At 41.2% G+C, this 15562-nt stretch overlaps 1 protein-coding gene across 26 annotated transcripts in view; it reads right to left on the reverse strand.

Annotated features, from left to right (window-relative positions):
- MYCBP2 (MYC binding protein 2) overlaps positions 1-15562 on the reverse strand; it is a 418792-nt gene that overhangs the window by 201489 nt on the left and 201741 nt on the right. For all 26 annotated transcript variants that reach the window (XM_043534235.1, XM_043534264.1, XM_043534248.1 and 23 more), the window contains 4 exons: positions 12355-12546; positions 7664-7870; positions 4853-4984; positions 3957-4135 (listed from right to left, as the gene is read on the reverse strand). In XM_043534235.1, coding sequence (XP_043390170.1) covers positions 3957-4135; positions 4853-4984; positions 7664-7870; positions 12355-12546 — 710 coding nt within the window. The remainder of the gene's footprint in view (positions 1-3956; positions 4136-4852; positions 4985-7663; positions 7871-12354; positions 12547-15562) is intronic.

Here is a 15562-nt window from a genome sequence, read left to right on the forward strand (position 1 = left end):
GGACCAAGTCTAGTTCCATAGTGTAACTGGTGACCTGAAAAGCAGCCTCAGATTCTTCAGAGTCTTATGGAAACATATGACCAGAACATGCCCTTAATGGCATTTTATCTAAAGGATCCTGTAACATTACAATTACCGCCAAGTGGATTTTCAGTGAACTGGAACTTATTCCTAAATCCAGACCACCCCCAAAAATATCCAGAACACTGGGGACTATAGTATTGGAGTAAATCCTTCAATTGTCACACCAAGTAGAGAATACTTGCCAAACCAACACATGATGTACTGTGGTACATTGTTCCAGACAGATCATCAAAACTGAAATCACCATATCTTTTTCTGTAGTCATTGACAATGGAACCATGTATTAGGAGATGTGCTGTCAATGCATCCCAGAACTGAGGCTCTGCTGCCACATTTACCATGTCTGCATACTGAGATGTTACAGCCTTCTATGCTATTTTTCAGTTTTCTACAAACAGTGCCAACTGATCAATCTTTCTATTCTTTTTCTGCCCACATCAAAAGCAAGTTCAACACCTCCTTAGCTGTGTCCTTGCTTCTTGGACTTCTTGAGAATTTATGTACCAAACAAAGATCATGTTGCCTGTCTGTACCTAACTGGTACTTAACCATTTAACCCGAGCTACCACATTTCAAAGATAGGCTTCCTTCCCTGACAGGCTCCCACCCGTAGACTCAACCATCAGGGGTAACTCTTCTGCAGGTTCCTGCTTTCTAGCCACCACCTTCAAGTCATTTTGACTGCAGAAGGCAGTTAAAAGTGCATCCCAAAGATTTTATGGACCTCAGTCTTGGACCAGAAACAATGGTCCTTGAATACATGCTTAGAATTTTACTACAGTGCATCCAAGATGGCTTTGGGAGACGTCTATACCTGAGGGACAGAAGTTCCATGCTCCCTCTTTTTCTTAGGTTAGTCTCACTTCAATTTGTAGCCTTTGAAGTTAGAGCTTAAATCTGAAGTCAGAGTCTGAGTTGGACACCCTGCGACTGTTAGCAAAGTGCAGCTGCTGGGCTGTCTCCATTGTAGGCAGACTGAAACCTTTCTTGTGAGGGGTGGGTTGACCAAGAGAAAAATGCTGCTAGGACAGAGGAGTGTAGGCAGTCTACCCCTGAGAGGCAAGGGTTACTACTATAACTAGAAAGGTAGTCTGATTCTTGAACGGGGAATTCACCTATCCCTAGTCCCTGGATCCAGGGTGAGATATGCCAGAATTCCCCACACTCCCACTGTTTTCACTGACTAGCTCAGTAGAGCACTACCTGTGGCTTTTGTGAGAGGGATGCTCCCTTGTCCTGTGCTCTCCTTGGATTTCCTAGCTGTTAAGGGGTCTCTGGTAGACAACATCTTGTCCTCTATTTTGCCTATTCTTTCCTAGGCCTGATCATCCAAGAGTCAGAAATCTTCAACAAACAGACCGCAAGCTGAGAAAGGCAAAACAAATGTTTTCAATAAGTCCCTGAGTATAGCCTAGGACAGCCACACAGTCCCATCATGTTTTTTGAGGTCCCTGACCCTTATTTTCTCTTCAGTCCTTTGTAACAGTCAGTGAAGTACTGAACTCATCACTTGCTGTAGACAGGAACAACTGAGCTTATAAGCCAGAAAGACTTCTATATGCACTGTCTCCATCTGCTTGAAAGGAGGAACCAAACTAGAGTCTGATCTGGCACAGAACACTGAAGAGAAAACATGTTTTCATTGAGTTTTCCACAGTGTCTGGGTCCTTTTTCTTAAGTGGTACAGTTAATTTAAAACTCACTGTCTAGGAATAGGTTTAATTATTCCATTTGTTTACAGAAGCTGTGTTGTTTTGTCCCTATATCATATAATATAATATTCAGTTAGGTATTAAATAATTTTGTTTCAACCAATTTATATAGTACGGAAATAAGGCTCAATTTTTAAATTACCAATATGAGTCAACATGGCTTATATAAAGGGCAATCAAGCCAATCTAGCAGAATTCCCAATTAGAATTTTTTGAGGAGGTCAACAAATGCGTGGACAAGGATGATACAGTGGATATAATGTACTTGGACTTTGAGAAAGCCTTTAACAAGGTCCCTCACCAAAGGCTCTTAAGCAAAGTAAGCAGTCATGGGATAAGAGGGAAGGTCCCCTCATGTGTCAGTAACTGGTTAAAAGACAAGAAACAAAGGGTAGGAATAAATGGTCAGTTTTCAGAATGGAGAGAGGTAAATAGTGGTGTCCTACATTGATCTGTACTGGGACCAGTGCTGTTCAACATATTCATAACTATAACAGGAGTCACAAAAGAACTAGGTAAGTTCATGGAGAAGAGGTTCAACAATGGCTATTAGCCAAGATGGTCAGGGATGCAACCCCATGCTCTGGATGTCCCTAGCCTCTGACTGCTAGAAGCTGGAAGTGGACAACAGGATCACTTGAAAATTACCTGTTCTGTTTATTCCCTCTGAAGCACCTGGAATGGCCACTGTCAGAAGACAGGATACTGGGCTAGATGGATCACTGGGCTGAGCCAGTATGGACATTCTTATGTAACATCACTTACTAACATTTAAAAATTAGATGCATTTACTACCCTCCAATCTCTCAGTGTAGTAGCTGATCTTTAATAGAACTATATCATTTTGTTGGCAGCTTAGTTTCTTCATGCTCAGATCCTTCGAAATCTTGGATAAATATCTGTTCCTGGAGACTTGTTGCTATTTTATTTATCAGTTTGTTCCAGAACCACCTCTACCACAATTTCGATCGCCGACAGTATGTCATTTTTATTAATTGGTAAGAAAACATGTCTCCCCACTGTATTTTCCACTGAATGCATCTGATGAAGTGAGCTGTAGCTCACGAAAGCTTATGCTCAAATAAATCTGTTAGTCTCTAAGGTGCCACAAGTCCTCCTCTTCTTTTTTATGTCTGGACTAGGTATCTCCCCAGTATATTCTGTAGTGAACAATAACAGAAAGAAATTATTTAGCTTTGATACACTGTTCTTATCCTCAGCTTCTCCCTTTACTCCCTGAAAGTGCAGACCCATCAACTATCTCACAGGAGTCCTAATTCTGATGCAGAGAACTTAAACTATTTCTTTATCACAGCGGGAATGACAACAATTCCTATATTGACATGTTGTCAAAATCAGGCCCTAGGTGTCTGAAGTTGGCCACCCAGAAAATGAGAAACAGAGTTAGTAGCCACCTGCAAAAAATTTAATTTTAGTGACTCTCCCAGTGTAACACAGAAGTCTGTGGCAGAGCCTTCTCTTGGGTGGCATTCAATGGACGTAACCACTTTCTCTTCCTGTAGTTCCCTGCCTCATTCTCTACACACCTTTCAACTTCTAAATCAAATGAGGCAGAAGTTGTATAAACAGACTCATTTCTATATACAATCTGATTCTTTGAGGGGTGGGGGAAGTACAAGATAGAGGAATAGTTCTCAGGGGGTGATCCCATTCCAGGAATGATCCCCCTCAAAATGTGTAACCTGCATGAAAGATAGAGGGAAGAACAAATGTCACTTACTGATGCTCCAAAATCTGGCTTTAAAAGTCAGGATAACAATGGACAAAGCAGGAGAGTTAAATTACCACAAAGTTTGCCAGATTGGAGCTCAGAATCTGAAGTGAGATCAGAAGAAGTATAGCCTTGCACCAGACCCTCATGGACAAGTCTAAACTGCCTCCAAGATTTGATGGCAGAGAGGCACAACCCAAATGTCCTGGGTGAGAAGGACAGATCATGATCCAGAAAGCCAACTGTTTTCAATAAAATAAAGCTAAAGACAACATAATTGAGTTGGAAGAGCAAGACACTGTTCTAACCAAAGCTGCTATCTCTACAAAATTAACTTAGATTTGTTAGTTCCTGTGAATTCTCATAAATGGATTTATGTTAAGTTTTTATGAAAAATTTTTTTTAATCAAGCATGAGAGCTCACAGACCTGTAATAAAGAATCTGTGGAATTTGTCCTCGTGTTTGGTTTGTACCATTACTGCTCAGACTACATGTACTGAACGTAAATGTCACACCATCTGGACACTGGATTGTGGTCATTCCTCCATCTCCATTGGCAGTGCGGCTTCCATAGTTCCTCAGACGGACTGCATATTTCACATTTTCCTTCAAAACAAAAGCCAGAAACAGCAAACATTAGACTGGTACACAAAATTTGTTTCATAATAGTTTGTAGTATTCATGTTGAAAGCACATTTCTACTTAATATAATTTGATTCAATTATATTAAAAACAGTACACGGCTGAAAAGTATTTTACACACACTAACTTTCAATTCAATTTTATTTTTAGAGTATTCCCTTAAGTAGAAAAAAGTGTGGCATCTAGTAAAAGTCAGAAGTGTCTGCCCTCGAAGTTTTTGTTCACAGTGATGTAAACTGTATTATTTCTGTTTTTTTAAAAAATAACTAAAAGATAACGTACCCCATTGACTAGAAACTCCGCAAAATTAGTTGCCTATATATATATGTGCAAAAATGTTGTGCATCTAAAAATATTTTTTATATTTTAATTAGTATACAAGTTATATTCTATTGAACACTGACACTCAAAAATAAAATTTCATTCATTTTAGATTTGAACTTGACACTTATTGTGCAGCTAATGAAATGACAGTTTTTTCTAGATATGTTGTGTTTTTTACTTCTCAACAAAACAATATAAATTTAAATGAAGCATGTACTTGTCACATCTATAAAAGAAACAGAACCACAGCTATTTTTCAACACAAATTTAAGTCTAATATTTAATTTTTTTAAATAAAAAATCCATAGCATTTACTGACAATAAATGGGGAATTACACAGCTTTTCCTTTTATTTACCTTCAGAGGCACAACTTTGTCAAGTCTAATTTCAGATATGTCATTGGGGGAATCATCTGTGGTGTATGTTCCTTTAACTAACTCTAAGGATGTCCATCTATGGGAATGAGTTGAATCTCCAGCATGATCACTCTAGTTTGAGGAAATATAAAATCAATTTTTAATTTGTATAAAATGTAACCATTTATTCAGCTTATGCACTTATTCTAATAATAATACTTTCAAAGTTACATTTTCCTGCACAGAGATTGCACTATGTCAGAACTCTGTGTACCACAAATACCACTGTTTTTAAAGAGTTGAAAACCCTTCAGCAAATAAATAGCTCATTTACACCAAAAACTTAGGTAAACCTAGCTATGTCACTTAGGGATATGAAAAATGTCACACCCTGTGCGATTTAGTTAGGTCAACCTAATCTCCACTGTAGATGCAGCTAGGTCAGTAGAACAATTCCTCCATTCACCTGGCTACTGCCTTTAAAGGGGGTGGATTTACTACAGTGACAGAAAAACCCTCTCTGTCACTGTAGCAAGGGTATACACCACAGTGCTGCTGCAGCTCCATAGTCGTACTGCTGCAGTTTGTAATGTAGATGTAACCTAAGGCTCTCCTCATAAAAAGTAAAGAGAAAACGAGTACTTGTGGCACCTTCGACACTAACAAATTTATTAGAGCATAAGCTTTCGTGAGCTACGGCTCACTTCATCGGATGCATACAGTGGGAAAAAAAGTGGGGAGACTTTATATACACGGAGAACATAAAACAATGGATGTTACCATACAGACTGTAACAAGAATGACCAGGAAAGGTGAGCTATTACCAGCAGGAGAGCGGGGCGGGTGGGGGGGGGGGGGACCTTTTGTAGTGATAATCAAGGTGGGCCATTTCCAGCACTTTACAAGAACGGTAGGAGGGGAAATAAACTTTGTGTAATGACACATCCACTCCCAGTCTTTATTCAAGCCTAAGTTAATTGTATCCAGTTTGCAAATTAATTCCAATTCAGCAGTCTCTCGTTGGAGTCTGTTTTTGAAGTTTTTTTGTTGAAGAATTGCACTTTTAGGTCTGTAATCGAGTGACCAAAGAGACTGAAGTGTTCAAAAACCAGTCAGAGAACATTATAATTCTTGACGTCTGATTTGTGTCCATTTATTCTTTTACGTAGAGACTGTCCAGTCTGACCAATGTTGGGGCATTGTTGGCACATGATGGCATATATCACATTGGTAAATGCACAGGTGAACATGCCTCTGATGGCATGGTTGATGTGATTAGGCCCTATGATGGTGCCACACTATCAGAGGCTCGTTCACCTGCGCATCTACCAATGTGATCTCTCCATCTACCAAACCTCACACCAGACTCTCGTATATTTTTGCCTTTTTTTGGTCAATTTTCTGTCTATGCTATTTTACCTCCTCTTTTGTTTTTTCTTATCTGTATATATTGCTTTCAAAAAGATTTCCTCCTCTATCCCCATCCCCCATTTTTTGTTTCCCTTCTTCTGGGGGTTCCCTCTGGTTTCTCCTGTCCTACAGAACCCCAAACTCTCCTAGGTGTTTTCCTCCCTTCTCTCACTCACCAGAAAGCTACATGCCATATGGAGTAGGAACTGATTTCTAAGGACAAATTCAGAGACCAGAATACATAGAATCATAGAATGTCTGGGTTGGAAGGGACCTCAGGTGGTCATCTAGTCCAACCCCCTGCTCAAAGCAGTACCAATCCCCCATTTTTTGCCCCAGATCCCTAAATGACTCCCTCAAGGATTGAACTCACAACTCTGGGTTTAGCAGGCCAATGCTCAAACCACTGAGCTATCCCTCCCCCAAATACATACATGAATATATGAATACATGTGCTTTTGCACCTGAGATGAGTGCCACAAGAGCAAAGAACAAAAACTTGGGGTAATTTACTGATTAATTTTTTGTAGTACAGTAACACCTTGAGGCCATAACATATCAGGGACCCATTCTGCAATAAGCTAGTACAAACACATGGTAAGAGACAAGCCCTGACCTGAACATCTAAGAATCTAAACCAAAGGGTGAAAGGAAATATTACCCCTCATTTATAGATGGTGTTATTAGTCACAGAGAGATTAAGAGCCTGATCCAAAGCCTATTGAAATATACAGTAGGACTTCCATTTATTTCAGTGGGCTTTGGATAAAGCTGTAAGTGACTTCCCAAGGTCACAAAGGAAGTCTATGTCACAGATGAGAATTAACTCAAAACTTCTGAGTCCCAATGCATCATTGCAATCAAAAAACCACCCTCTCTCTCTCAGGGAATACCTGACTCACAATTACGCACACGTGAGCTTCTTCCGAGTATGGTTATATTAGGGTTAATTGAGAAAGCAGGGAAAGATGGAGGGCACGTTTCAGAAGCCAACTGCTGCTTTACTCATAGTTAAAGCTGCACATTTGCAAGGAGGAAGGGAAACAACTTTACTCTCACTTCGATTCTGTTTCAGATTTCCCTCCGCCACACTTCCCATCTCTGAATAGGCTGGCATTCCCAACCCTCGAGGTGGGAAACAACTTATCTATATACTGATAAAACTCAGCTGAAAGGATATGACCTCTCTTTACCACAGCTTCTCTCTTTAGTGCTATACTTGTATTTATTAAATCCAAAGAGTTTAAAGATTTTATTTTGAATAATGCTACTAATATTAATACTAATATAAGTTCATAACATACTGTATTGGTGCACTGATATCTTGGAGAGTAAAAATATACATGTCCTACTTTAACATATATTATTTTTGTTTGTTTGTTTTTACAGTGCAATACTTACATCATCAACTAACACCTCCAGCTCATATTCATGAATTCCTCCTCCTCCATAAACAGAAAACCCTACAACAACTACACCAGGTTTGTCCACAGAGAAACAGATTGCATCAGGGGATCCATTACCGGTATTCCAACTTCTTCCCTGACTTGTTTTAGTGAACCGGTTTGTGCTGGATTTGACAGAATGAAGGGAGTTAAGTCCATCAACCTGTAAAGAAATAAATGTAAGCAACAACTAGAATATACTTTGCTTTAAATGGAAGAAAGCAAAATTATCCCAATTATATACATATTTTTAACTTAGTACATTTAGAAAGCAGATATTAGTACATCAGAAACATCACAAAAGAGGACTTTATTGCAACTTTAGTTAAAAATAAAAAGATTTATAGTAACTGCATCTCTTTCTCAATTTGTCTAAAATATCTGATTACATATTTTTAACAAAACGAGGTAGGAAATAGTTTAGAAACTTTAAAATGGCAAATTTACCTTGAAATTTCTTTTTAAGGAAAGATATACAATATGGTAATGTCATGTATCACTTCTGTCACTCTTAGCAGATCAAATGAATCACTTTACTCACTCTTAAGGCGTCAAAAAGTTCAGCTGATTTTTGCAGCTTTTGTTTTAAGAATGGATATGGCAAAATTCTGGAAGTACTGTTGTACTATTGAATGGAAAATTACTTACCTATAATTGGAGTTTCTTTGAGTGTGTCGTCCCTATCTGTACTCCACACATGGTATGGATGCTCTCTATGTGCATGAGAAAGGAGAATTTGCAGGTAGTGCCCGTTGGTCTGCATCTGTGCCCTGATGTTCCTCATGCTCAGTACCGAGGTTACAAGGGAAGGTGCGGCTCGACCACCTCCCCAGTTTCTTCTCTACCGTGAACTCAGATATAATCCCAAGCAGAGGGGAAGGAGGATGAGTAGTGGAATATAGATATGGACTACACATCTCGAAGACCCTCCTCAAAGACAGGTAAGTAACCTTCTTTCTTCTTGAGTGCTGGTCCCTATGTGTATTGCACATGTGGGTGACTGCTAAGCAGTATTCAACTAGGAGGGGGTACAAGAATGCAGCAGTATAGATGTATAATACTATTGCCCCAATGACTACATCTGCAGAAGAGGCTTGGACTAAAGTGTAATACTTCATAGAGTTCTGGATGGAACACAAAGGCTACCTTACAAATGTCCAATACAAGTACTTCCTGAAGAGATGCTAATGAAGTTGCCTGTGCTCTAGAATGGAATCTCACGGTGTCTGGAGAAGGAAAATGTGCTAACTGATACCAAAGGATGATACAGCCAGAGATCCACCTAGAGTCTTTGAGCACATAATGCTTGCCCCCATCACTCGCTATAGTGACAAATAGTCTAGACAACTTCCTAATTAATTTCATTCTTTGCAGGTAAACTGTTAAAAGCTCCTCAGAGGTCAAGGGAATGAAGTCTCTTCTCACTGAAATCACGAGGTTTTGAAGAATATTGGTAGGCAAATTCACATGAAACTTGGTGATTACCTTAGGGATGACTTTCAGGTGGAGGCAAAAGGAAACCTTTTCCTTATGAAACATGGTGTATTGAAGATCAGCTATGAGAGTTCCCAGCTCACTCACCCTCCTGTGACACGATGGCAACAAGAAAGGTGATCTTCATAGAGAGGTGGGACACTGACCATGCAGCTAACAGTACAAAGGACAATCTAAGTACTGAGAATACAAGATTGAGGTCCCATTGGTATGTGGGCTTCATTACTGCTGGGAAGGTCCTAGTGAGGCCCTTTAGGAGTCTGGTTGTAAGCTGGTAAATAAAAACACAATATAGTCCTCCTCCAGAGGGTGAAAGGCACCGATTGCTGCTAAGTGGACTCACTGCAAGCCAGTAGAAAGACCTGATTGTCTTGAGAGTGAGGAGGCAGTCCATACCAGAGATACCTGCACAGTCTCTGGAGAGAAGAGATGTTGTTGTGCTCAGTAAGAGAAATGCCTTGATTAAGCTAGATAACATTTTCTGGTGGAGTCTTTTCTGCTGTGGTTGAGAACAGTCCGACTGGACTCCGAAAATGAACAGTGTAGGTCTGATGCTTATCCCAATACCAGGCTGTGATGTAGAGATATGAGAACCCAGACAATCTGATCCCACCATTCTCCTGATTCAGCAGATCTGGGAAGGGCTAGATGCTGATGGGAGGACTGGTGAACATCTGCAGGAGGTTCAGAAACCAGAATTGCCTGGGCCACCTGAGTGCTATCAGGATCGAGCAACTGCAGCTGAGCCTGAGGATTAGCTAGGCCAGCCTCTAGGCTGATTAATGAGCTCAACTGAGTTGTGATAGGATTGCCGTTTGATTGGCTGAAGAGAGCCAGCAAGCCTGCTTTTAAGATCAGCAGCATCTGGTCACCAACTACTCAATGCTTTTGCCCTCAGCTTTGACCACTCTTGCCTCTGCCTGCTATTATCTTTCTCCAGCCCTGATCCTATCCTGCTCCAGCCCCGCATTCCCTTCCCAGCTCCTGGCTCTAACCCTTGGTCCCTGATGCCCTCAACCCAGTTCTAACTATTCAGTAAGACTGCTGACACCTGCCCGACAGGTGCAATGAAAATGAATTTGAATTACCCATTTGTGGTCTATGGAGATGTGTCTGCTGAAATTGTCTGCCAGAGAGTTTTGTGCATGAAGGAGGTACATCACTAAAAGGGTGGAGTAATTCCAGATACACCAGTTCCATAAGTGGACCACCTCTATACAGAAGGATTTTGCTCCTCCCTGTTTGTTTATATAGAAGACAGTCGTCATATTGTCTGAAATTATTCAGACGTGGCAGGACCATGTAAGTGGGAGGAAAGCACTGCAGGCCCTTCGTACTGCCCGTAGTTCTCGGAGATTGATATGGATCCTGCCTTAGCCTTCTGATCAAAAAATTTAGGCGGATCCAAGTCTTTAGGGCCCAAGCATGAGGACTCAGCTGATTTGGAGGGAGTCAGAGAGGGATCTCTTCTTTTGGGATCAGATCTAGAAGGGGATCTGGTCCTGCATTTGTGAGAGTGCCCCACACTCTCATGAAAAGCTTGAGAGCTCATGCTTGGAGGGGCACTGCTTGCAGACTGAGGACTGTGTACGTGATGTGGGGGGTCCTCCTGGTCTAGATCTGATTGGAGTCTCATGGCTTTTTCCATGAGGTGCTTCCTCTGTTGAAGCTCTCGTCCTTCTCAAGTTTGGGGTGGGAAGGAGTGGCAGATGCTGCACGTGGCAGAAACATGAGCCTCTCTAAGGCAGTAAAGGCAGCATTGGTGGTCACTGCTGACCAAGAAGGAGCAGGGGAGACAGTTCTTAAGCCTTGGAACTCTGTGCACAGTCCTTCTTCCAAGGGGAGAAAACATGGAGAGTCCCCAAGGCAGGGAAAAAATGCTCTATACAACTTAAAAAGTCTACTAGGAAAGCACTAACAACTATAAACACTAAGAACCATTTACAATATATGTACACAGATAAGAAGACTGAAGCAGCTTTGGTGAGAGAAGAGTCTTCCGACTCAGGCCATGCAGTGGAAAGAAGGAACTGGAGAGGAAGTTAATCCACAGCTTCGCTTATACCCTTGGGGTAGGCTATACTGCCATTCGAGACATGGCTGGGAGGAGAGTAGGTTGGTGACAGTTTAAAGATGTCAGTCAAGCTGCCCACTGGATGAACTTTATGGGCTGTAGCATGGGCAAATGGGACTCCTGGGGTGAGGAGCTGTAACAATGTTGCACTCATAAAAGGCTACACTGGATAATGACTGAAATGCCATATGTAGTCATGAAGTATTCAAAAGGTACTTGTTAACCCATTGTATCAATGGTTATCTGTATTATAGTTCATCTAAATATTATATGCACCTTCCTTGATTAATAAGGTTCTACTATTAGTGGATATAATCTGTAAACTCATGGCCATGAATTGGAATTATCCGCTGGCCAGGTTGCTCCACTCTGAGGTCCAAGGAGCCCTGGGTGGGTGGGTCTGTCAAAATGGAGGCACTTCTGGATTTCCTCAACACTCCTTATCAGATTGGGGTGAAATTGAACAGTTCCTTATGAATACTGTGCAGGATAGGAAGCAAAAGAAGGTTAGGGGAGTCCTTCTGCAAGGCTTGATATTGGTAATTGGAAACTTAGTTTGAGAAAAAAAAATGCCCTTGTGGCAGAGGTGATGGTGATTAAAAGACCAATTGGTGGAGGGCGTTGAAGGGAAGGAGGATGCATGCCTTAACAGCCAGTAACAGCTATCTGGCTTGTGTTCAGGAGCAGGAAGAAACAGTGGTCAGATCGTCTTTTAAATGAGATGACATTTAATTTTAACTCTACCTGAACAGTATTATTTGTAAATTCTCAGAAAATTAATTCTGTACCCAAAGAGTAATTGCTGTAATTTTGGGGAAGGTGCACTGTATTCTTCAGCCATAAAAAAATGGCTAATTGTGAACAGCACTTCAATAAGAGAGAGTGATTACACAATTTAAAAAGAAATATTTTAGTGATTTGAGAGAGACTTCCTATACATATGAAGAACAGCAGTAAAACCAGTAAAAATTTTCACACAGGTAGAAACTTTAAGTGCGACCACAGTAAATATTACACTCATAATGTACAAATATTGTAACACACTTATATCAAAGATAATTTTACAGAATCATTATTACCTCAGATCCCAGTGCAGAAGCTGTAAGTTCACTCACAATACTAGCAAGAAGGCCACAGGTATTGGAAACCAGGTGTGAAGAGAAGAGCTCATTTTCTCGTCTAAGACTGTTTCTGACTGGTAACACAACAATAACCAGCATTTTTTCTAGCACTTCCCGAAAGCTTGTCATCCCTGAGATATTTTCCTCATTCTGTGGTATGAAAAGAAAAATTAGAAATGACAAACAGTATCTCTATATACAAATAATCTTGTAATAAAAATTGAGACATCAGTGCCTTTTTAAATTAGAACTTCAGATCAATTTAAAATCAAACCATACGAAAAAATTTGTGACGCTAAATTCACATTCCTACATTTTGCATGAGCTCTGAATAAGATGATTAGCAGATTTATCCAGTAAAACTTCACATACATCAACGTATAAAATATCTTTTTATATCATTGCATTTTTTGCATTGATGCTGACATATCTCAGAACTACAATAGCGATGCAAGTTTTAAATTGATTCCTTAAAATTGCACCGATACTCTGCAATCCAAGGAAAACACCCACCTCCTATCCAAAAAACTCCAACTTTTATTTGAAACGTGGGTCTACTTTAACAGAAAAAACCCTAAATTTTTCTGAGAATAAGGTTTACCAGTTCAACCACCAGTACCACTACATAAAAGTAAACTTGTAATGAAATAATTTAATTATCTTGCAATAATAATTGAGGTATCAGTACCTTTTTAAATTAGATCATAACTTTTAAAAATCAAGACTTAAGGAAAATGTTGACGCTAATTCATGTTTAGTGTACAATCGTAGCAATTCAACAATTCATTCAGCCAGACATAGATTTAGGTTTTTTCTTCTCAAATACAATAAAAACTAGGTTTCATTAAGATTATTATGCTATAACCTGAAAGACAATTCCTAGATAGGCTTGTGTATAGCCACGACGGTCATAATAGACCCTTATATTCTGTTACCTCATCAATAGCTGTATCCCAGCAATGGAAGCTCTCCCTACTGGAGGAGACTGTCTCAGCTTTTTTCATATAGCATTAATCATGAATCATACAATGAAAGTCAATGCAGAGATTAAGCAGATATGTATCAGTCTGCATGTCTTCTCTGTCCCAGAAGCTTCCGCTTTTTGTAAAGGTATGTCTACACTGGATAGTAAACCCAGGCTCTGAGTCAGCTTTGCACCCAACTCCCCCCCCCCCCCCCCCCCCCCCCATTCCACGAGAGTGGATCTAATTTAAATCACTAGTCAGGAAGACTCGATTTAATTATGGATTTCTACATAAAAGTGCATTCTTGGTTTGTTCGTTTTTTTTTTAAATCATAGATTTTTATCCACCCTGCCATCCACACACAAAACCTTCTGAGAGGTGCCAGAAGCCTCTCAAGATGCAGGCCTGCTGACTAGCCCAGGGGCATGAGTCTGAGTCAATATCCTACTGTGGCACAGGTCCAAGCCTGCTAGCTTTGCAGTGTGGATGCAGGCAAAGCCCAGGTCACCAGACTTGTGTTTGGAAAGACCATCATTGCTATCCCACAGTCCCCTAGGCCTGTGTGTTCTGAACCTTCAATCCCCAAACTTTCCCACCTGACTTCCAGGAACTGGAAGCAACCTCCAGGTTAAAACACAACTGCCTGGCATTTAACCCTCAGCATACTGCTAGCTGGATAGAGGAACACAGAAAGATTCTGATGAATCTGTGGTATGAGGAGAACAAGAGCCATGGTTTCAGCAAGAACTCAAGAAATGAGCATGTGTACACAAGCATCTTGGAGAGGCTGGCAGCACCTGTGCTCCACCAGCCCAGAGATCAATGCTGGGAGCAGGTTAAGTCCTTCAAGAATGCCTACCACAAACCCAGGGACAGAAACCACACCTCAGAGAACTCCCAGTCTACCTGCCCCTTCTACAAGGAATTTGATCAAGTGCTGGGGACCACACCAAGAGGCCTGAGCAGGGATGGCATGCTTATAACCACAGAGGCAGAACCAGAGGAGTGCCTGCAGTTGCTGGATCAACCCCTCAAAGTAACCCTGTTGCTGATGCCAGTACCAGATCAGGCTATGCTGCCAGAATAGCTGCAGAACATCTTGGGCCCATATTCAGAGAATCTGTTTGGGGACGGCCCTGGGGAGCAGCCCACAGCCAAAACAACAGCACAAACAAGCACGAGAGTTGGAGCCTGGGAGATTTCAACTACCATGGGGGGGGGGGGGGGTGGCAGGGGGGAAGGAATTATTGCTAGTAAGAATGGGAGGGATTTCCAGGATATACCAAATTATATTATGTTTACAAGCAAAAGGTTGGTAGCATGCTTCCTTTGGGGGTGGACTCCACACCATTTCCATAGCTGCCGCTCCCTCACCCTGAGGGATTCAAAGGGGATGGCAAAAAAACAGGGAAATGGCAAAAAAAGTTAAACAAGCAGTTAGCATTAACTTTTTACTAGCTACACTCTTATTGATAGGAAAATGAGTTGATGTATTAGATTTATGGAGCTTACATTCCTTATTCCTGCAAGTACAGCACTGTCTAACTTCATCACAGTGGACCGTCCTCTTGGCTCAGCTGAAGTATCGTCAGTCCAAATGGTAGCAGTGAATGTATTTTGTCCTTGGCTGCCTATTTGGTCTATGCAGGAATGTAGAGTGGATGTAAGGAGGCTGTAATGCGTCTCCATCCTAAATCAGAATCTTATTGATTTTGTCACAATTTTTCACCCTTTCCTGGCTGGTGATGCATGTGAACTTCTCACAGAGTATGTCTATACAGCTCCTGGCAGCAAGCCTCCCAGCTGACGTCAACAAACTCAGCCTTGCACTACAGCTAAACATATCTGTTGGTATTGTGGGTTGGGCTGGGGCTCAGACTCTGAAGCCTAGGGAGGTGGGTAGGCTTCAGAGTCCAACCTTCAGCCCAAGCCAAAACTTCAAAGCCCTGCCTACATAGCTAGTTTTGGAGTACTAGCCTGAGTCCAGCAACCCAGGCTGGGAGGCTCGCTGCATTGGGCTGTGTAGACATTCCCACATAGTAGGAACACTAGATGGTTAGTTAAATTCCAGGGCTGAGCATACTTATTATGGCTGCCTCTGTAGCTCAGAAGCCCTCTTCATTCATAGATGTGATCGGACACCAGATACCAAAAAATCTCCTTAGAATAGATGGATGGCGCTCCTCCACTGGTCTGTAATA

This window comes from Chelonia mydas, chromosome 1 (genome assembly GCF_015237465.2).
Source record: "Chelonia mydas isolate rCheMyd1 chromosome 1, rCheMyd1.pri.v2, whole genome shotgun sequence".
Lineage (NCBI taxonomy): Eukaryota > Metazoa > Chordata > Testudines > Cheloniidae > Chelonia > Chelonia mydas.